We start from the raw sequence: 25146 nt of genomic DNA on the forward strand, positions 1-25146 counted from the left end.
TATAAGGTCAATTTTAATTTCGATTAAAATCTTTTAAAGTAAAAAATTTAATAAAATGATAAAATAAAAATTTAATTATTTTTAAATTAAGAGAATATAAAAATCATAAAATTATTTTTTTACGATATTATTTTATTAACTTTTTTATTGTAAGGAATCAATTCTTTTAATTTAGTTTGATTAGTAATGCCACTCCCGTAATTCGAAGAACAAGAATGGGCATTTTGGTGGGGGGTGTGTCTCCAATCATTCAGTTCCAGGAAAGCAAAATAGGAATTTACCAAATTTGAACGGTGTTGATATGTATGATGGAGAGCAGTTTTGGCCAATGGATTCACTCTCACGGATTCTTGTAACCTGCCGCTGTTTGTTTCTCTCTCTCCCTTTGTTCATTGCACATCACACACAAACCGTTCCACGCAGCTACATTCAATAATTTTATAATTCACAATAACATACTCTTTATATAAACCCGTCACTCCTTCCCCCACGCCTCACTCTCCTCACTTTACTCTCTCTCTCTCTCTCTCTCTTCTAACCAAATACAAATCAAGAACGACCTTCACCTTCTCTCTTAAAACTAAAACTAATCTTATGTATACCTCAACTGCAAGACCTTGTTACTTAGAACAAGATCACGGTTTGGCTTCTATAAAGGATATGGAAAGTGGTGGTGGTCGTTGTTGCAGAAACGGCGTCGTTTCTAGGACTATGACCGTGGGATACGCCACCTCTTACAGCAGGGGCAGTATTAGAAACCTTTCTTCTTCGTCGTCTTCTTCTTCTTCGTCGTCCGTTTCGTCTCCCAGATCTGCAAGATTCTATGACGCCAGATTCGAAGATCACCAACCTCACTTCCTCCAAGCTTGTTTTCTTTGCAAGAAGCCCCTGGCTGATAACAGAGACATCTTCATGTATAGGTATAAATCAAATCTATTTAAAATAACAGAATCTTGATTTCTCGTTGTATTTTTTATTTGATGTGATTTTGATCTGATTGGTGGTTTTTGCAGAGGGGACACACCTTTTTGTAGCGAGGAGTGTAGGGAAGAGCAAATAGAGAGAGATGAAGCGAAAGAGAAGAAAAGGAACATTTCTTCTTCCATGAAAGCTTTGAGGAACAAGGAGCAAACAAAATCTGGCTACCCAAATAAGGCACGAGGCTACTCCTTTCATACCACAGGGGCAGTTGCTGCCGCTTAATAATAATAAAAGCTAGTTCCATGGATCTTGGATGGAATAAAGGCTTCTTTTTTCTGATGCACTACTGCTATTGCCTTCGGAAAAGCAAAAAAAGAAACAGAGAGAAAAAAACATTGAAAAAGAGATTGAAAATTAACCAAAAAAAACAAGAATAACAAACGGGAGGTGCACGTTTTAAGTTATTTTTTGTTTTCTTTGTTTCGACGAACAAAAAGGGGTCAAGATTTAACAATAGAGAAGGGGATGGAACATTATGGAAGAAGGGTACAGAGAATTTTGTGAATGTAGATGTAAATTGTATTATTATACGTTTTGAAGAGTGCATGTGTTTGCTTCTTGCGTGGGAGATCCTCTTCTATAGAAATGACTCACTTTCGGGTTTTTTTTTCCCTATATTTGTACTTTGATCAAGGTTTTGGGGTTTCTTTTTTCTCTTTTCCTAAGATCCATTTGCCTTGTTGAAGTTATGGTCGTGGTTTGTGCCCATAATAGTTTGGGTTTGTTTTGAATGAGAAAGAAGAACTAAATACAACTGTAAAATTTCTGGCTCTGGCTCTGGCTCTTTTCATATTTGTTCCCCCTATTTATTCATTTAACTGTGCAGTTGTATCTTCGAACTTGGTACCAATTCATTTTCTTTTTCTTTTGAATATTTGTGTTCAAGGTGAAATTTGATGGCCGGGAATGATGAACGTCTTCTTGTGTGCCGTGGCTGCTTACTTGTACGATGAAATTCATCTGGGACAGGAATCTTTACGATAATTAAGAGGAAAAACTAGACTAGTTCATGTTAGATATTTAGTTTAATTATTCTGTTCTTCCTATTTTCTATTGAATTATTAATTAGCTTTTTAAAATTTAAAAGTTGATAATTAAATCTTTATATTAATTAAATAAAATTTATAACTAGATTTTCACTAATTGTTATTTTTAAAATAATCTAATAATTTTAAAACCTTTTATATCTATTCTTCTACGTCTCAAATAAAAAAATGAAAGAAAGTGAATATTCTAAAAATATTTTATATTTTTAACAAAAAATAATTTGAGAAGATTAATTAATATTTTTTATTTAATACAAAAATTTAGTTATAAGTATTTTAAACTATAAAATTCTAAATAAAAATTTAGGAAATTATAAAGAGTAACAAAATAATTAAGCCTAGTATTTCATTAGATCAATACAACAAGTATTAACAGGCCTAGATCATAAGCACTTTAATTAGTGCCCAAAGTTTTAAAAGAAAATATGCTTCGAGTATTTTGAAGGAGAAAACAAAATAATGTCTCTTACATATACAGCTTGAGGAAAACAAGTTGTTCACTTTATCCTTTTTGTTCATCAAAAGAAAATGATAAAATCCTTCATGACATGATGCAAAAGATGTTGCAATTGTGATTTTCACTCTCCTATTTTTACTTTGAAAATTTTTACTTTAAAACAATGTGTGTTTATAACAAGACAATTCTTTTTTTAATATTGGACCGAGGTTGGAGTTATTTGTTGGGTTTTTCCTCTCCTTTGTGAGGCCCAAGCCTAACATTTTGGGGGTGTATTCTTGCACCCTAGTGTCACAACCCTAATTAAATTTTTTGAGGTTTTTTGAGAGAGTGAGAATAGTCACCAAAAGAGAGAAAGAAAGGGAAAAACAGAATTTCTGTTTTTGCCCAAAGCAGTAAATTTCAAATGGCAGTTTCTCAATTGTTCACTGTTGGATCGGCTTAAAATTTAAACTGCGTGTTCCTATCATCTTGTTCTTCATTCTGGTCGATGGAGATGTTGATTGGAGGTTTGCAGTAGGAGAAATTGGTTTCGCAAGAGAGAAATTAGGTTTTCCATTTTTACACAGAGCAGAAATTTTGGAACGGCAGTTTCTAATTCTTTCACCGTTGGATCGACGTGAAATTTGAACTGTAGATTCTTCAAATCTTGTTCTTCATTCTGAACGGTGGAAATTTTAATTGGAGGTCTGCAGAGGGAGAAATTGGCTTTGACATCAGCTCTGTTATTTGGGTATATTTCATCTTCTTGCCTATTATTTGTGAGCTTTGGTGCATTGATGTTTTGGCTGGTTATATGCACGTTTTTGTGCTTTGTTTGAGACTCTCTTGTACCTCATTTGATTATAGTGGAGCCATTTCATTGGTCTGGATGACCCGTGGTTTTTACCTCTCACATTGAGGGGGTTTTCCACGTTAAAATCTTGGTGTGTTCTTGTTATTGCTTTACTTGCTATATTTGCTTGTTATAGTTGCTGCCATATTGTGTTGTGAGTGCTTCCATATTGTTCTTGTGTTGGACATTGTTGTCGTTTCCGCTGCTAGGCTCTTTCATACTGGTATCAGAGCTTGTTGGTACTTTTCTGGGCTTGTGATTCTGTGAACAATGGAAGCTAATACTAATACTAGTAGGATGATCACTCTTAATGGTCCTAATTATGATTTGTGGAAGTCAAAGATGGAAGATTTGCTTTATGTCAAAAATTTTCATCAACTAGTTTTTGGTACAGAGAAGCCTAATGATAAGTCTGATGATGATTGGACTTTGTTGCATAGACAAGTCTGTGGATATATTAGGCAGTGTGTTGATGATACTGTGTTGAACCATATTATTGGAGAGACACATGCTCGGACCCTTTGGATTAAGTTTGAACAGTTGTATGCTCAGAAAACTGGAAATAACAAGATGTTTTTTATCAAGCAGTTATTGGCTTTGAAGTATACAGATGGGACATCAATGACAGATCACTTGAACAATTTCCAAGGAATTATGAATCAGTTATCTTCCATGGGTATCAAGTTTGATGAAGAGGTTCTAGGATTGTTACTTCTTGGCTCCTTACCAGACTCGTGGGAAATTCTCAGAATGTCATTGTCCAATTCTGCTCCTGATGGTGTAATCTCTATGGATCTTGCCAAGAGCAGTGTTTTGAATGAAGAGATGAGAAGAAAGTCACAAGGTATATCGACTACACATTCAGATGTTCTTGTTTCTGAGTCTAGGGGAGAAGCAAAAGTCGAGGTCCTAAAGGTAGAGATCAAAGCAGAAGCAAGTCTTGAGGAAAGTATAAGAATATTGAGTGTCATCATTGTGGTCAAAAGGGACATGTGAAGAGATTTTGTTGGCAGCTAAAGAAGGAGAAAGCCAAGGCAAGTAAAGACAAGAACACAAATAAAGATGATGGTAGCAAGGAAGACAAGGTTAATGTAACTCATGATGATTTTCTTGTTGTTGAGGAGTTTGAATCTGTTAACCTTGTTAATAATAGCACTAGTTGGGTGATTGATAGTGGTGCTTCTATTCATGTTACATCTAGGAGGGATTTGTTTACATCTTATACTCCTGGTGATTTTGGTGATGTGAAAATGGCTCATCAAGGTGTTGCAAAATGTGCTGGTGTTGGACAGGTTTGCTTAGAAACCTCCAACGGTACCAAGTTGACTTTGAAGTGTGTGAAACATGTTCCAGATATTCGGTTGAACTTACTTTCTGTTGGTAAGTTGTGTGATGAAGACTTAAATAGCTCATTTTCTCGTGATAATTGGAAGCTTACCAAGGGTTCCATGGTTGTTGCTAGAGGTACAAGACACTCTACTCTTTATTTAACTCAAGCAAAGATTATGAAAGAGGTTGTTAATGCTGCTGAATTTGTTGATGAAACTGATTTATGGCATAAGAGATTATATCATATGAGTGAGAAAGGTATGAATATGTTATCCAAGAGGAATCTTTTATCTGGTTGTAAGGTTGCTTTGCAAAAGTGCAATCATTGCTTTGCTGGGAAACAAAACAGGGTTTCTTTCAAGAGCCATCCACCTTCAAGGAAGCCGGAGATACTTGATTTGGTGCATTCTGATGTATGTGGGCCGATGAAGACAAGAACACTTGGAGGGTCTATCTATTTTGTAACATTTATTGATGATCATTCTAGAAAATTATGGGTTTACACTTTGAAGACCAAAAATCAAGTTTTGAATGTGTTCAAGCAATTTCAAGCTTCTGTTGAAAGAGAAACTGGGAAGAAGTTGAAATGCATTCGTACTGACAATGGTGGTGAGTACTCAGGTCCATTTGATGCTTATTGTAAAGAGCATGGTGTAAGACATCAGAAGACTCCTCCAAAGACTCCTCAGTTGAATGGCTTGGCTGAAAGGATGAACATAACATTGGTTGAAAGAGTTAGGTGTTTGTTGTCACAATCTGGATTGGCAAAATCCTTTTGGGGTGAAGCTTTGAGCACTGTTGTTCATATCTTGAACCGGACACCATGTGTTTCCTTGCAATTTGAAGTGCCAGAGAAGGTATGGTCAGGTAATGATATTTCTTATGATCATTTAAGAGTCTTTGGATGTAAAGCTTTTGTTCATATTCCTAAAGATGAGAGATCTAAACTTGATGTAAAGACTAAGCAGTGTATTTTTATTGGCTATGGCATGGATGAGTTTGGTTACAGGTTTTATGATCCTGTTAACAAGAAGGTGATTCGGAGTAGAGATGTTGTCTTTGTTAAAGACTAAATATTGAAGGATGTTGATCATGCGGAGAAGCCAATGGTTCAACCTAGTGATGATTTTTCTGAGATGGATATTACTCCCTCTATGCCTATGGTAGAAGATGGTAGAGTTGAAGCTCAAAATAATGATCATGATACAAGTACAGGTGAAGATGGAACAGTTGATCCGATACTTGATGAAGTTGGTGATGATGATCAAGATGAAGAACCAACTTTGGAAATTCCTGCAAATGCTCTCAGAAGGTCTATAAGAGAGAGGAATCCTTCATCAAGGTATTCTCCACATGAGTTTATTTTGTTGACTGATGGGGGAGAACCTGAATGCTTTGGAGAGGCTGTTGAAGATGAAAGCAAAGCTCAATGGCTTGAAGCTATGCAAGAAGAAATGAAGTCCTTGCTTGAGAATGATACCTATGAGTTGGTGAAGCTACCGAAGGGTATGCGAGTTTTGAAGAACAAATGGGTATTCAGAATCAAGAATGAAGAATACAATTCTAAGCCTCGGTATAAGGCTAGATTGGTTGTTAGAGGTTTTAGCCAGAGAAAAGGTGTTGATTATGAGGAGATCTTTTCTCCTGTTGTGAGGATGTCATCCATTCGTGCTGTGCTTGGATTAGCACCGTCTCTTGATTTGGAGATTGAGCAAATGGATGTGAAGACAACTTTTCTTCATGGTGATTTAGATAAGGAGATCTACATGGAGCAACCAGAGGGCTTTGTTGTTAAAGGAAAGGAAGATTTTGTGTGCAAGCTTAAGAAGAGTCTTTATGGGTTGAAGCAAGCTCCAGGACAGTGGTACAAGAAGTTTGAATCTGTTATGTGGGAGCATGGTTACCGTAAGACAACTTCAGATCATTGTATATTTGTGCAAAAATTTTCTGATGATGATTTTATCATTCTTTTGCTTTATGTTGATGATATTTTGATTGTGGGCAAGAATGCTTTGAGGATTAATGAGTTGAAGAAACAGTTGAGCAGGTTCTTTGCTATGAAGGACTTGGGTCCTGCCAAACAGATTTTGGGCATGACTATTACTCGTTATAGAGATTCCAAGAAGCTTTATTTGTCACAGGAGAAGTACATAAAGAAGGTGCTTCAAAGGTTTAGCATGAATGATGCCAAATGTGTTGCTAGTTCTTTTGCTTCTCATTTTAAGTTGAGTACCAAGCAGTGTCCAACCACTGATGAGGAGAAACAAGCAATGGATGAAATTCCTTATGCCTCAGCTGTTGGAAGCTTGATGTATGCTATGGTGTGTACTAGACCAGACATTGCTCATGCGGTTGGTACTGTGAGTCGTTTTCTCTCTAATCCAGGTAAAGAATATTGGAAATCTGTTAAATGGATTATGAGATATCTCAAAGGTACAACTAACTTGAGTTTGAGTTTTGGTGGTGAGAAACCTTTGCTAGTTGGCTTTACTGATGCAGACATGGCAGGAGATATTGATTCTCGAAAGTCTACTTCAGGTTATTTGGTCAAGTTTGCAGGGGGAGCTATTTCATGGCAGTCAAGGTTACAGAAGTGTGTTGCACTTTCTACCACAGAGGCAGAGTTTATTGCAGCAACTGAAGCATGTAAAGAGTTGTTGTGGATGAAGAAGTTTCTTGCAGCACTTGGTTTTAAGCAAGACCGTTATGTCTTGTTGTGTGATAGCCAAAGTGCTATTCATCTTGCCAAGAATTCTACTTTTCATCCAAGATCTAAACACATTGATGTTAGGTATCACTGGATACGGAATGTGTTAGATTCCAAGTTGTTGGAACTTGAGAAAGTTCACACTGATGACAATGGTGCTGATATGATGACAAAAGCATTGTCAAGAGAAAAGTTTGAAACATGTTGTTTGATCGCCGAAATGGCGAGGGCCTCCATCTAGTCGAGAAGGGGGAGATTTGTTGGGTTTTTCTCTCCTTTGTGAGGCCCAAGTCCAATATTTTGGGGGTGTATTCTTGCACCCTAGTGTCACAACCCTAATTAAGTTTTTTGAGGTTTTTTGAGAGAGTGAGAATAGCCACCAAAAGAGAGAAAGAAAGGGAAAAATAGAATTTCTGTTTTTGCCCAAAGCAGTAAATTTCAAATGGCAGTTTCTCAATTGTTCACCGTTGGATTGGCTTTAAATTAAACTGCGTGTTCCTATCATCTTATTCTTCATTCTGGTCGGTGGAGATGTTGATTGGAGGTTTGCAGTAGGAGAAATTGGTTTCGCAAGAGAGAAATTAGGTTTCCCATTTTTACACAGAGCAGAAATTTTGGAACGGCATTTTCTCATTATTTTACCGTTGGATCGACGTGAAATTTGAACTGTAGATTCTTCACATCTTGTTCTTCACTCTGAACGGTGAAGATTTTAATTGGAGGTCTGAAGAGGGAGAAATTGGCTTCGACATCAGCTCTGTTTTTTGGGTATATTTCATTTTCTTGCCTATTATTTGTGAGCTTTGGTGCATTGATGTTTTGGCTGGTTATATGCACGTTTTTGTGCTTTGTTTGAGACTCTCTTGTTTCTCATTTGATTATAATGGAGCTATTTCATTAGTCTGGACGACCCGTGGTTTTTACCTCTCACATTGAAGGGGTTTTCCACGTTAAAATCTTGGTGTGTTCTTGTTATTGCTTTACTTGCTATATTTGCTTGTTATAGTTGCTGCCATATTGTGTTGTGAGTGCTTTCATATTGTTCTTCTGTTGGACATTGTTGTCGTTTCCGCTGCTAGTCTCTTTCATTTTTCACTGTAATGGCTCAATAAATATGTAATCTAAACCAACTTGGGTCTCGCTCGTCCGCTTAAATAAATGTCGGGGATTCGAATCCCGTTTTGTACATGCAGCAATCTATTGGCCAGCGATAGACCCTTAAATGGAACTCAGATCCGTCATGGATTAGTCCTTTGACCTGTCGGGTTAGGGGATACCGTGGGAACAAAAAAAATGTAATCTACATTTATGGAAAAAAAATTTGGATTGAAATTGCTGGTTCCATTCAACAATCCCAATAAGGGGCGAATTGGTAATTTCAGAAAAAAAGCTGCGTTGTTGAAATTGGAGAGAGTTGAGAGATTTTTTCGTAAAAGCACAAAGAAGGCGATGGAGCTAGGTGCATTGTTTGGCGCTCAGGGCGTATTGTCAAGGTGGCCTCCCGCACGTCGAGCATGCATGTGTGTTGGATGGAGGTTCAGTGATGTTTCATTCTCCCTTGTTATCTCTCTCGTGACTTTTATTTTCATCTTTTTCACAATGACTTAGTTTAATTTACCAAAGAAGAAAATTTGCTCCTCACTATGAAAGACAAAAATTGAAGGAAAAGAAATGGTACTACGTAATCTCACTAAACTTAAAGAACATATTATTAAATTTTTAAATCTTTTAATATATGTAAGTTAATTTTTTTAATATTAGTTATGATTAGTTTGTGTTAATTAGTGTTGTTTAAAAATTTAGTTTAGTGAAATTGATTATTATTGCTGCAATAAATTTTTTAAGGTGAATTCTATGATGTAGAAAGAAAGATTCTTCTACATGTGTATGTTTGTGTTGTCAAAATGATAGTGTGACAAGTATTTAGAAAGAGAGTAATTGAAGAGACTAGATTTGACATGTTGCAAGTAAAATATAGTGTATTTTGTCTTATGTAACATGTAAATAATGTATTAATTAAATAGGCTAATTATATTTATGTTAATTAATTATTAAAGATAATATTGGACCTTGTATGATTTTTTTATTTTTGGATTTTTTAAATGTACGCTCTCTTTCCAAAAATATTAACTTTATACACAAAAATTTATTAATATTTATTTATTTTAATATATTCCTTTTTTTCGATGACTTCGATATATTCAGTTTCACAAATATAAAAATGTATTTACATATTTTAACCAACAAAAAACATATAACTTTACGTATTTACATACATTTAAATTAACGGTAATATTTATATATATTTAATTTAAATATTATATTAATATATCTGTCAATATTATTCTGGGTACATTTAGATATTTACAAAAAAATATTATTCAAACACCACATATTCTTGACATCTTATAAAAATAGTTTGTTATTAATTATTTTTATATTTAAAATTTTTTAATTAATAAAAAAATTTATATTTAATTGTTTAAAAAATATTGATAGCAAAATAACATTTATAATATTGCCATTTTTATGGTGCAAAAAGAGAGAATATATATTTTGAGAGAATTGATTTTTTTTAAAATAAAAATTGTAATAAGAAATTTTGCTTTTTGTTATAAAGAGAAATTAAAAATAAATTTAATTTTAATGTAGTGTTAGTATAAAATAAATTTATATTTACATCTAATGACGTAATACTACATTAACAAAAATAATTACTTTTTATAGACGGTGTGAATTGTCATCCAAAAGACCAAATATAATTACACGACTGTGTAAAATATATTTTACACGGTCAATACATCAAAATTAAACTCACTAAAAATATATGCACCCAAAATTTGTATAACACCAGACATATAGAAAAATATAGTAGACACCAAGAAAAATATAAGAAAACATAGTTATTTTTTGGTATTATATAGACGATATCTTGTTATTTTATTTGCATTAAAATATCTATTTACAGTTGTTTATAAAAAATAATTAAAAGAAAATTTCAAATACTAAAAAAAGAAAAATCTTTTAATATTTCAAAAAAAATTGTCTAAAAAAAATTAAATATTTCAAGTTATTATAGGAATATTTTAGATGCAATCTATTATTTATAATTAAATTATTAATTTTTTACAATGAATAAACTATGTTATCGAGTGAATATTTAATATTTATTATTTTATAAAACGAAAAAAGTATATCTGAACAGATTTAACAAAATTATATGATTAGTTTCTTTTTGAAGGCATATAAGTGTGTTGAAAAAAGATGATAATTTTTCTAATATATATTATATATTTATTAATTTAATTTAAAATAAATATTAATAAATTTTTGTGTGTAAAAATATCCTATTTGCTTGTAATAAAAATTTATATATGAGAAGAACATTACGTGGAATCTTTTTTGGCATGTATTTGCTGAGTTCTTATTTGTAGTTACTGAGATTCAAATTTTTTTTTGACAAATTGCCCCTAATCATCCGTGAAGTCTCTTCTATCATTGTCTTTTTTTTAATTTTTTTACATCACCGTAATAATCGCTCGTTCTATTTTTTGCCTTTTTTGTCCTCTTCCTGTTGCCTACAAATCGCAAGCAACAATTTCTATTTGTTTTCAATATGTCAATAAAATATATAGGTGTATCATAATGGTGCATAACATCAAACGTTTTTTAATATATATAAAAAAAGCCTATAACAAGATTGTATCAACTAAAAAATGATATTATTAATTTTTAATATTTTATTTTTTATAATGATAGAAAGATATTTTTTATTGCAAGTAATTTAAAAATAATATATAATAAAAATTAATTTTTTATTATCAACGAGACAAGAAGCTAAAAAAACAATTACAAAGAAATAGTATGAGAGCAAACAACTATCCTAAATACTCTACAGAAAAATAGAGCGAAATTACACTAAAAAGAGAATCATAAACACAACTATATTTTTTCTCTAAACACATGATTAAGTGACATAGTCCAATTTTTCATATGCAATGGCTAGAAAACTCCAACAAAAAGAAAGGCTACACATGAGCTATTCAAATAATTTTGGTAGAAATCCAAAATAATTTTGAAGTCTACTTCAACATAAATATTGTGATATCCTTTTTCGGTGCAACTAAATGTTAATAAATATATCTTATAGTTTAGCCAGAATGATAAAGCAAATTTCTAAACTTGCACTAAATGCATTAATAAACTTCTTATGGTGATTTCAAAAGATACCATTTTAAGTTGTCGAACTAGACTCACTAACCGAGCTATCTCTGTTGATCTTGATCCAGAATTTTGGTGGGGACACCAAGCTAGATGGATAATAGAAAATTTTATAGCAAGAAGTTTATTATTTCTATTTCACTGTAAACTGATATTCTTTATCCAGGCTCAAGTTTAGACAGAGACAAAAATCGAAACTACAACCTAAATTTTCAAAAGCTCAGCAGTTATAATGGTGCTAAAGTATTGGCAAATGGTTGCAAAAAAAAGAACTACAAAACTTTATTAAACATGTGAGTCACCTTTTTCACAATTAAGCAATCACAAAAGACATGGATCATTGATTCCTCTCCACCCACATACAAATAAGAATCAACTACATTAGCTATATGTCTAGCAACTCGTTTCTGATTTGTCAGGAGAGTATTATTACTGTCTAACCACATAAAATATCTTACTCTTTGGAGATGTTGTAGCTCCCAAACATGTTTAATACATTATTATAACTCGCACAAGTCTCATGCATATTTACAGCTAAATATGCCTAAAACTTTTGGAAACCAAGCAATGTAGTCCATAAAATTTGGTTGAGAATCTCTCAAGAGACGAATAAGATTCAATATGTCCAGAGAAAGAATTTGACTTAGAAAATTCTAATTCCAATCTCCAATGGCAGTAACAATATCTGCTATTGTTAAATCGAGCAAATCATTAACGACATCAATATATACAAGGTCCAATAAATTATTAACACAAAGGATTCAACGATCTTTCTAAAATAGAATTTGTCAATCATCATCAAATTTTCAAATAAGATTTTTACAGTACTTATCCTAAATTTGGTAGATTCCTTGTGAGGTAAAAGAGTAAATAGAGTGTTTTTTCATCTTAAGAAGTAAGTCATCCCACAATTATATATTTAGAGAAACTCTTGAAGGGCAGCAATTTTTAGTATTTTTTTTCTATCATTGGACCAGCACAAACACTAAATTATCATTTTACTAATTTATGTATACAAATTTTGAAAAATGTGGGTGCAAATTGTATTAATTCATTAGTGCAAACTGTATTGATTCATGTGTACAAAACTCTAGTAAATATAGACGCAAATTATATACTTCTTATGTGTAAAATATCTATAAATATGAGTGCAAGTTATTGCTGGCTAAGAGTTGGATGACCAAAAATAATAATATTTTCTAGTCAAATAGCATTGCTCTTATAGATTTATATCTTATGAATTAGACCATAAGATTTTCTTATCAATGACCAATAGCCAAGCTAATTTCATAAGATTTGTATTATTTATGGATCCAGCATTCTAGAAGTTCAAAACACATATATCTTTAGATTTCAAATCTTTTTAAGCTAAAAAGATTAATCTTCTTCTTTTTATCGAATCATTTTAAATTAAATTGTGGTAAATAATATTAATTTTATCACATAAACTTAGAAAAATTCTAATTGTATGTATTAAATAAGAAGAAAATATTGCCAGTTCTACCTTAATTAAAGTAATTCTTTTAGGAAAGATTAACAATTAAAAAATAATGATATTATATTTAACATTTTGAGTGAATTTATTTATTGTTTATCATTGATTAGACTTTAAGATAAATATAGATTTCATCTTATGATAAAAGATGAATGGATTAACGTAGAGTTACTTTAAATAAATATACCACAAATTTGTAATATAATTTTATGTTAAGGATGACATTATTTTTTAGTTGAAAAAAGAGGTTCATTTTTTTCTATAAGAAGGTTTTATATAGGTTGTGTTTGGTTATGGAGGTTAGGTGTGTTACACATAGATGTGGCGGCTAGTTTTTAAAATTTACGTAGAAAAAATTGGATCGTCTAACTTACTTAATAGTGAAAGTAGGAACACAAATCAAACGGTTCAATTTGTGTCAAACTAAAATTTTAAATTTGTATTGGAGTAATCAGACCATCCAATTACAATTATATTAATTTTTTTTAATTGGTGATGTAACAAATTGGACTGTCCAATTTACTTTGAAATATATAATCAATGTTTAATCCACGTTTATGGAAAAAAAAAATTTGAGCTGAAATCATTGGCTCCATACAACAGACTCAATAAGAAAAAATTAGTAATTTCACAAAAAAAGTTGAGCGGCATTGAAATTGGAGAGAGTTGAGAGGTTTTTTCGTAAAAGCACAAAGAAGGCGGTGGGACTGCATTGTCCAAAACTCGGGGCGTATTGTCAGGTGGCCTCCCACATGCGGAGCATACATGTGTGTTGGACGGAATTTAATGATGTTGCACTCTCCCTTACTATCTCTCTCGTAACTCACTAACAAAACAAGGATATGGTTTATGTCTCTGTTTTTCACATCTACTTTTACTTTCACCTTTTTTACCATGACTTAGTTTAACTCACGGAAAAAAAAATTTGTTCCTCGCCATGAAAGACAAAAGTTGAAGGAGAAAAAATGGTAGCACGTAATCTCACTAAATCTGAAAAATACATTATTAAATTTTTCAATCTTCCAACATATGTAAGTTAATTTTTTTAATATTAATTATGATTAGTTTGTGTTAATTAGTGTTGGTTAATGTTATTTAAAAATTTAGTTTAGCTAAATTGATTATTATTGTTGCAGTAATTTTTTTAATACATTTATATATCTAAATATTATGTGATTAATTATAATATTATAGTATGTGAAATAATTTTTTTAATGTATGCAGAGTTAATAATAAAATTGAGATGATTTATTAGTATTTTAAATTATGTGCTATAATTATTTTAAAAGATAAATATTTAATTTGCTTGTAATAAAAATTTTATATATGAGAATATGAAAAGAACATTATGTAAGAATTTTTTTAGGCATTTATTTGAGTGAGTGAAAAGCAAAAGAGTGATAACTTTTAGAGTTTGGGACCATTTTTATTCATTTTAACATATTTATGATTAGTGAAAAAATTATGTCATTAATTATAATATTATAGTATGTGAAATATATTTTTAATGTATGTAAAGTTAATAATAAAATTGAGATGATTAGTTAAGATTTTAGATTATGAGATATAATTTTTAAAAAAATATATCCTATTTGCTTGTAATAAAAATTCATATATGAGAAGAATATTATGTGGGAACTTCTTTTGGGCATGTATTCGTTGAGTCCTTATTTGTAGTAGTTGAGATTTAAATTTTTAAAATTTTTTTTTGATAAATTACCCCATCATCAGTCAAGTCGCCTCTACCATTGTCTTCTTTTTTAACTTTTTTTTACATCACCGTAGTAATCACTCCTTCCATATTTTGTCTTTTTTGTCCTCTTCCTGCTGCCTACAAATCGCAAGCAACAATTTCTATTTGTTTTCAATATGCCAGTAAAATACATAGGTGCATCATAATGGCGCATAACATCAAACGTCTTTCAATATATATATATATATATATATATATATATATATATATATATATATATATATATATATATATATATATATATATATATATATGTATGTATGTATGTATAAAAGTCTATAATAAGATTGTATCAACTAAAAAATAATATCATTATATCCTAATATTTTATTTTTTATAATGATAGAAAGATATTTTTTACCGCAAGTAATTTAAAAATAATATATAATAAAAATTAATTTTTTATTATCAACGAGACAAGAAGTCTACAAAAAAACAATTATAAAGAAATAATACGAGAGAAGACAACTATCCTAAATACTCTAAAGAAAAATAGAGCAAAATTACACCGAGAAGAAGATCATAAACAACTATAAAAGAAAAATTGAGTGTGACCAAATTTTGCTAATGCATCTGCACAACTATTTTTTCTTTAAACATATGATTACGTGACATATTCCAATTCTTCATACGCAATGATCAGATAACTGCAACAAGAAGGGAGGCTACACATGAGCTATTCAAACAGTTTTGGTAGAAATCCAAAACAATTTTGGAGTCTACTTCAACAAAATATTGTGGTATCCTTTTTCGATAGCAATTGAAAGCCAATGAACATATCCTAGAGTTCAGCTAGAGTGATAGAGCAAATTTCCAAACTTACACTAAATGCACTAATAAACTTCTTATGGTGATTTCAAAAGATACCATCTTAAGTTGTCGAACTAGACTCACTAACCGAGTTATCTCTATTGATCTTGATCCAGAATTTTGGTGGGGACACCAAACTAGGTGGATAATAGAAAATTTTATAACAAAGAGTTTATTCTTTTTATTGCACTCCACTGTAAACTGATATTTCTTATCCAGGCTTAAGCTTAGACAAAGACAAGAATCAAAACTATTGCTTAAGTTTTCAAAAGCTGAGTAGTTATAATGGTGCTAAAAGTATTGAGAAATGGTTGTAAAGAAAAAGGGCTACAAAACCTTATTAAAGATGTGAGTCACCTTCTTCACAATTAAGCAATCACAAAAGACATAGAGCATTGATTCCTTTTCACCCACATACAAATAAGAATCAACTTCATTAGTTATATGTCTGGCAACACGTTCTTAATTTGTTAGGAGGGTATTATTACTGTCTAACCACATAAAATACCTTACTCTTTGGAGATGTTATAGCTTCCAAACATGTTTAATACATTATTATAACTTGCATAAGTTTCATGCATATTTATAGCTAAATATACCTAAAATTTTTGGAACCAAGCAATGCAGTTCATAAAATTTGGTTGAGGAGCTCTCAAGAGACGAATAAGATTCAATATGTCCGGAGAAAGAACTTGACTTAGGAAATCTCAATTCCAATCTCTAGTAGTAGTGACAATATCTGCTATTGTTAAATCGAGAAAATCATTAGCAACATCTATATCTATAAGGTCCAATAGATTATTAACACAAAGGATTCAATGACTTTTCTAAAATAGAATTTGCTAACCATCACTAACTCTCCAAATAAGATTTTCATAGGGCTTATCCTAAATTTGGTAAATTCTTTGTGAGATAAAAGAGTAAGAAGATGGCTTTTTCACATTAAGAAGCAAGTCATTCCCATAATTATATATTTAGAGAAACTCTTGGGCCCAGCAATTTTTAGTATTTTTTTCCATCATTAGGTCAGCACAAATACTAAATTGTTATTTTATTAATTTATGTGTACAAATTATAAAAAACGTGGGTGCAAATTGTATTGATTCATGGGTGCAAATTATATTGATTCATCTGTGCAAAATTCTAGTAAATATAGGTGCAAATTATATACTTCTTGTGTGTAAAACGTCACTAAATATGAGTGCAAATTATTGTTGGCTAAGTGCTAAATGGATAAAAATAATAATATTTACTTACCATGTAGCATTGCTCTTATATATTTATATCTTATGAATTGGACCATAAGATTTCCTTATCAATGACCAATAGCCAAGCTAATTTCATAAGATTTGTATTTGATGGTTATCAGCGGCTAAGAGAAGGGGGTTGAATATTGACCTCCTTTTAATTTAGCTTGTAATCCTTGTGTTCTGCTGAAGTACTTTAAGTAGAAATTGTAGAAACTGAGATTTTGTCTCTTAACGCGGTAGGAGCCAGAACAGTGTTTCTTGCAAGAAGTGTTGTAAGTAAATGATGCTTAGTAGAGAAATCAGGAGATACTTTATTTTTGTCTCCTATAGTGCAGAACTAAAAACAGAGAAGAGAGTAGAGAATGACACATAGATGTATCCTGGTTCAGCTACCCAATGCAATGTAACTTACATCCAGTCTCCTTCACAACCATGATGAAATTTCACTATCATTTCAATTGATTACAATTACAAATTCTCTATAGGATCTACCCAATCCTATCTGAGACAAGTCCATATTTTAATCCAACCTGAACTTTACGAGAACCAATTCTTCCTATGATCTACCCAATCCTATCTGGGACAAGTCTAGATTCTAACTCAACCTGAACTTGACTAGAACTCACCCTAGCTTTCAACTGCAAAGTTTTAACCCAACTTGCAAGGAAATCCTCTCAGAATTATGACACAAAACAGAAAGACATACAAAAAATTTCTGAGATAACTTCGGCTTTTTCTCCAAGCTTAGCTCTCTGTCTTTTTCTACTCAATGGCTTTTAAATATAAACTTCACCAATTTGTCTTTTACCATTGAAATTCAAATAGACTAAATTGAGAAAAAAATACAAAATAAAATCCATAAAGGAGAAGAATGGAATAGCTCAATGAGCTATGGGAATAGAAACTTGTGCTCTCACTCCTTACTTCAATCCTTGGTCGTTCATCCCTATTATAGAGGAGTAAAACTTCTAAGGCTTGAGGCCTTGATTTAGCACCTTGTTTGTCTTCTTCTCCAACAATCAGAATCACCAGCGGCGTTCACAAAGGAGAGAGAGAGGACCAAGGCAATGACATGCAACCTTACCTTTCTCTTTCAACTTTTTTCTTAAAGTTTCTTGAATCTGAGCCGTGCATCTTTTTTTGGCCCCCATGTTTGTTTCTTGACCGTTGATAAACAATAGAGCTCCATTAACTTTGCTTTCTTCATTTTTCTTGAACGGTGCTTGGGACTCAGAGGATTTCTTCAACGTTTCTTGTTGAAGCACAAATGGGGAAATAAAATTTTTGAGATCTTCTGTTCGGATTAGATTTTTTCTCTTGTTGTAGCTCTTTTACTTTTTCTTCTTGCTTAAATTTGGAAACAAGCTTTTTGTTCTTCACTGTGCTCTATCTCCAGAAATTTCCTTTTCTTGCTTCAGAGTGATGTGATGTTAAAGAAAGAGAAGATAGAGAAGAGAGATTTGTTGGTTCGGTGGATGTGAAGTGGTTCAAATGAAATTGAAATTGAGTTACCTAGTTAGCAACTAAGTGAAGTGTATGAATTTGGGTTTTGGACCACCAATTAGGCTTGTGATGGATATGGACTCACTTTCTTTCTTTTCTAATGATTTTTTTTCTGATGAAAAATATTTGCGAAAGCTTTTGTTCAAGGTGGACTAATACTGGGACTTTATGAGTTTGTTTGTGTGTGTGTGGGCCAGCTGCTATATGGCTTGAAAGGATCTTAGGCCAATTACTTCCTTTTCTTCACTTGGCTTAAAGACTAGTTTTTATTTCTGATAGTAGAATTTTAGATGGTATCAATTATATGTGTCCTTGGGCCATGATTGTGTATGCGTATGTGCTTGAACATTTGCTTCTTAGGCCAATTTCAATTCAATTTAATTTATGCACACTAAACAAAATAAATCACACAAACAATTGGATAATAGTCCTAATAATGTTTAGTCATCATCTTAATGCTAGTTTAGTTCTCTAAACTCAATAGTATTATTCATAGATCCATCGTTTTAGAAGTTCAAAACACATATATCTTTAGAATTCAAATCTTTTTCCAACTAAAAAGATGAATCTTCCTCCTTTCTATCGAATCATTTTAAATTAAGTTGTGGCAAATAATATCAATTTTATCACATAAACTTAGAAAAATTCTAATTGTATGTATTAAATAAGAAGATATCATTGCTAGTTCTACCTGAATTAAAGTAATTCTTTCAGGAGAGATTAACAATTAGAAAATATCGATATTATACTCCATATTTTGAGTGAATTTATTTGTTGTTTATCATTGATAAGACTTTAACATAAATCTAGATTTCATCTTATGATAAATGATGAATGGATTAAAGTAGAGTTACTTTAAATGAATATACCATAATTTTGTAATCTAATTTTATGTGAAGGATGATAGTTTCTCATTCTTTTTTAGTTGAAAAAAGAGACTCATTTTTTTTCAATATGAAGGTTTTATATGTGTTGTGCTCAGTTATGGAGGTTCGGTGTGTTAGACATAGATGTGGCGGGTGGTTTTAAAATTTACGTAGAAGAAATCGGACCATCCGATTTATTTGATGGTGAAAGTAGGGGCACAAATCAGACGGTCCAATTTGTGTGAAATTCAAAATTTGAATTTGCATGGGAGTAATCGGACCATCTGATTAGAGGCATATTAATTTTTTTTATTCGGTGATGTAGCAAATCGGACAGTCCGATTTGCTTTAAAAAAGATAATTTAAATTGTTGAATGGAAATTAGACCAACCGATTTTTTTACTTATATATATTCAGTCCAATACCTAGTTGTCGAGATCTCTCTTCTTCTTCCTTGAGTCTTCTTTTCTCAGCTCCCTGAGAGTTCTCTCCTCCTCTGGCTAGATTTTTGTCTCTGTCTTAAAGTATTATAGTTTTAAAATTCATTTTGAGGTGTGAAAAAAATGGATGATAGAGTTGTATTGAAAGTATATTATTTTGGTCAGATTTTGTTACAAACATCTGAAGTAGTGAAATTTGTAAGTGAGAATCCGTTAGATATTATTATTCCATTCACAATCTCACTTGAAGAATTAAAAAGTGTGATTTGTGAGAAGATAGATTCTCAAATGTCAAGGAGAGTGTCATGTATTTTATACAGGTATCCTATATCAGTATTTGGTGGATTCGTTCAATTTCAAATATGTAACCGATGAAGTAAGCATGCAAGAGATGTTTTCAATGTATATTAAAAGTCGCTCCCAGATGTCGTTCATTGAGTGGTATATTGAGTTCAAACAATCTGAAGATGATTGAAATATTGAACGAGAAGATTACAATAGTGACAGTGAAGAAGAGTTCGAAAGCACTATAAGGTCGTTGGTCTAGATGGAGACGAATATCAAGCTGGCGACACTATGGAGGAAGATGTGACAGAAGTGGCAAATACACTAGCAAACCAACATCCATTTGAGGAGCCATCTTAATACGCGCATTGGATTTGGAGGCTATACATATACCGGAGTTTCCTGAATATATGAATGCAGGTATGTAATTTGAATATTTGTACGAGAGATTAGAATTTTATTGTTTATTATATCATTGAAGGATTAATTAGTTATGCAACATGTAAAAATATAATTAATTAGTATTTGTTTATGTCTTTAGTTAGTTAAATTTAAGATAAGGTTGTATTTTATTAATTATTTGGTTAATAATAATTAGCATTTATTTATGTATTTACTTATTTATTTCGTTGAAATTGAGATAATTACATGATTCTAGATAAATATATGTATATATTTATGTTAATTTAGTGAATCTTTATTTAGGATATGTATAAATTTAAGATAAGTTTATAATGATTTATAATTTATCGACAGATTTTACTTTTAATTTTACTTATTTAATATTTATTTATTAAATATTTATCGCATGGTGTCGTTGTAGCAGAACTCCCTGTTGTGGCGGATGGTGAATTTGTCGTGGGAATAGAATTTAGTTACAGAGAAGCTGTCATTATGGTGATGAAAGACTATGCCATCCGCAGATGTGTAGACTATCGGGTGTATGAGTCAAAATCGTGGACATTATATGCCAAGTGTATATAGTATGGGTCAAGTAGTGATTGGCTGATTAGGGTTAGCATGATCTGCAGAAAATACTGTTAGGTTATAAGGAGGTATAATAGTAGTCACACTTGTACCGGAGCTACCATTTCTCAGGACCATTCAAAGTTGGATTCCAACACAATTACAGAAGCAATAAAGCCATTGGTAGAGATTGACCCCTCTATAAAGGTAAAATACGTTATTGCGGAAGTATAGTCGAAGTTCAATTACACAATCAGTTATTGCAAAGTATAGTTGACAAAACAAAAGGCGGTAAAAAAAATATTCGAAAGTTGGGAAGTATCGTATGAAGCTTTGCCAATATGGTTTGAGGCCATGTGTCACAAGGAGCCATCAGCTGCCATCCACTTTAAAACTATAACTGCATATCAGGGCGATGACTTGGTTATTGATATATGGGTATTACATTGAGTCTTTTGGAGTTATTACCCTTGTATTAGAGCATTCAGACATTTGCAAATCAGTTGTTCAGATAGATGGCACACATTTGTATGAAAAATATAAGGGTTGTCTGTTAGTTATAGTTTCACAAGATGGTAACAACAAAATCGTGCCTATTGCATTTGTGATCGTGGAGGGAGAGACTTCTGATGCGTGACACTTTTTTCATAGTAACTTGCGACAGCATGTGGTGACTTGGGATGGTGTCAGACTTATCTCTAACAGAAAACACTCCATCAGTTCAGTTATCTCCAGTAATAACGGAGCTTAGTTGCCTCCTAGAACTTTTCACATGTTTGCATCAGGCATATAGAGTTGAACTTCTTGAGAAAACTCAAGGCACCATATTTGCAAAAGCTCATCGTTAACATAGGTAAATATGAATATATTGAAGTTTCTGGGAGTGGCGGCGGTGGTGGGGTGAGTGTGGTGGTGAACGTATCTGTGGCACTTGATTCTGATTATCACCTACCAGATTGCCCTCTTGGTTATCCTCCTCCACAAGAATTGACAAATTCAAGTGGTTGCCATATTTTCCGCAGTACCAGTATATGCAAAGCTCTAGGGGATGTTGTGTTTGCATGGGAAGATCAGCAAGAACATGACTATACCAGTTTGTCCATTGTAATACCCAAAATGAATATTCGGAGGACCAGTCAAGATTCTTAGGATCAATCAGAAATTTCCCTTGTGCTCGGTCTAGACTCCGTTCTTGATGAGGAACGCCCTGAATTAAACCAAACTGTCACCTATACCTGTTAGTTGCATACCACTTAACGCATTCAAATGATATCAACGGTACTGAAATACTCCACACAATTGAATGCTGACAGATGTCTACCGGAATACGTCTGGCTCAATTAGACCAACACCATAAGCCTTCCACATAAACTGCAGACATAATAGAAACACATAATTAAGCACTAAATAATAATAAGGTCGTACCAAACACAGAGACTTGTATTATAAAAACATATTTGGCCTTCTTGCAGTTCATCTAACGACCTCTTAAAGTGAGCAAGAAAATGAAATCTATTTGGTCAGTCAATATGTTCCTAATTACGCCACCTGATATCATTTATTTTGTTAACAAACCCTAAACTGAAATATTAAGATAAAATGATAACATATAGCTAAAGTTGTTGCTAGATAGTTTTACCTGTTTGCAAGCGAAAAAAGCCAGAGATTGACAGGAATCGGCACAAGAAATGGTAAATGGATCCAAACCCAAGTCAGTAAAAGTGTTAGTAGACCATCGACCTCCTTGCAGGAAGAACGAGATACCCTACAAAGAGATCTGTACATGTGCGCTAGGCAGGCTGATCCCCAATTGAATTCACCGATGCTAGGAAAGTCCCAAAGCAAAGGCAAAAATTTTCGGTGCACTGCTGCCCCAGACTTGTCTTCAAACATGATCGTCCCAAATAACAACATGATGTGGCACTTTACGTACATTTGAATCCCAATTTCATCATTCAACACTAAACGGTCTTTCAGATTCTATAGGCACGTCAACTTTATAAAGCTACCTCTCCAATCCGCCTTCCTAGGTGCCACCCCAAACTGATCCAAAAATTCAGCTTCTAGGGCATCAAAACTACTTACGTCACTTCTGGCGCTGGAAGACCATTAATCGGAAGACCAAGTATCATAGCCACGTCTTCTACTGTGATGGCACACTCACCAACCGGAATGTGAAATATATGCGTATTGGAGTGCCATCTTTCGATCAATGCGTTGATCAATACTCCTTAACACTAGATTACTCTAATCTAAAAAACGTTAAAACATCAATCTCCCATATATACCCGTCCACAATAGAATTGTATGGATCTGACGACGATAAATGATTACAGTCAATATCCACGAACTTTACATAACTAGCCAAATTTCACATCAATAAAAAATATCCATAAAAACTTAATTATAGTAAATATATTAATAAAATTTGAATACTAACTACTTACATAACTAAAAAGATTAATAACTTTTTGAACAATTCTAACATATTAATAATAAATTTCTTATTATTAATAACTAACTTATTAAAATAATTGTAAATTTAGTATTAATAACTCTTAATAACTATTAATAACTATTCTAAATTTAATTATTCATTAAAAGCACACGTACATGGATTAATAACATGTATTAATTACTTAACTACTATTATTATAATTAATAAAATAATAATAATTATTATATCCAAAAATTTAAACACTTATTATACTACAATAATATATTAATTAAATATCTAAATAACCCTAATATCACTATATTAATATTTATTATTAAATTTATTAATAATAATAAATAACTTATTAAAAATACCAACTTTAATGTTCATAATTATTAATTAACTCAATAAATTTATCAATTATTCCTTAACAACTTTCGACTACTTAACAATTTAACAACTATTATTATATTGATAACAACAATTATTATATCCAAAGATTTAAAAAATAAGTAATGCTAGAGAGACAAAAAAACAATCAAAATTTATAAAAAAAAAATAGCTAAAATTTGTCTTATTTAGCATTCATTAATTGTTGCTAAATAAGACAAGTTATGGCTGTTTTTGGCTGATTTTCTTTGGTTACTAAATATTTCTGTTAAAAAATAATTATAATTACAATATTATAAATATATTAATAAATTATCTAACAACAATTTATTACTTACTAATCAAATATCTAACAACAATTAACTAATTATTAAAACACGTAACTATATCTATATTTATAAAAACAATTAACATATATATTAAATGTTCTAAAATATTCAAAATTTATTTAACAAAAATTCATATAATACTAACTACCAATTGAATATATTTTCTAACAATATCGGAAACATTATTCATTAACTAAATAAATAAATACAGATTTAACAGTTTCATATATTACATTGTTAATAACATTTTACTTATCATTTAATTATTGTTAATAATATTAAGCTCTAATATCATTTCTATTATTTTTATTAAATTTAAAAATTAATTAATAATAACTTACATAATTAAAATAACTGAAATAACTAACAATATGTAGTTTCTGACTATCAATTTATCTAATTTTTGGTCTTTTTGGCATGCTTATACTTCGATTGTTGCTGGGGATAATAACTTCAGTTCTTCAAATTTATTGAAAAACACCTTAGAGAGAATTGTGTTGGTGGGGTGGTAGAGTTTCTAAATGAGATGGGTGAGTGAGAGAGCATATGTAATATCAACCGTGGAGGGGCCGACTACATGAATGACACGTTGATAATGGTACAAAAATTAGACGGTCTGATTTGTATATGTCAATCAGACCATCTGATTACTTTCTCATCAAATTGGATCGTACAATTTATTTTTCCTTAACGTCATAGTTACGTTAAACATCCTGCTCCCCATAATAGTATAATGCACCAACACGGCTCTCATTTGTAAATTAAAAAGTGGAAAAGAAAAAATGTGCACAAAATAGTATGACATATTAAAAAAAAAAACTAATGGGAGACATATTTTTGTAAATCTAATTTCTCTTATTTATAATTTAAAAAATAAACAATAACAAAAAGTAAAAAGTAATTTTTCAGAAAATAAAAAAATTAATATTATTTTTTGTCTTAATTAAACGGTGTGAATTAGTCTCATTGACCAAGAGTTGGAAAATGAGTGAATAAATTCACTGAAAATTGAAAAACCGCATTTTATCTTTTTTTTTTCATAATCA

The 25146-nt window shown here is 31.6% G+C and overlaps 1 protein-coding gene across 1 annotated transcript; it reads left to right on the forward strand.

Annotated features, from left to right (window-relative positions):
* Positions 1 to 282: 282 nt before the first annotated feature.
* On the forward strand, positions 283 to 1753 carry LOC112801380 (FCS-Like Zinc finger 2). Its single transcript, XM_025844076.2, has 2 exons — positions 283 to 920; positions 1014 to 1753. Exons 1-2 carry the CDS (start codon positions 595 to 597, stop codon positions 1201 to 1203), a joined length of 516 nt encoding a protein of 171 aa, XP_025699861.1. The 5' UTR covers positions 283 to 594; the 3' UTR covers positions 1204 to 1753.
* Positions 1754 to 25146: the final 23393 nt, after the last annotated feature.

The sequence above is a fragment of the Arachis hypogaea genome, chromosome 1, assembly GCF_003086295.3.
Source record: "Arachis hypogaea cultivar Tifrunner chromosome 1, arahy.Tifrunner.gnm2.J5K5, whole genome shotgun sequence".
NCBI classification, from domain to species: domain Eukaryota; kingdom Viridiplantae; phylum Streptophyta; class Magnoliopsida; order Fabales; family Fabaceae; genus Arachis; species Arachis hypogaea.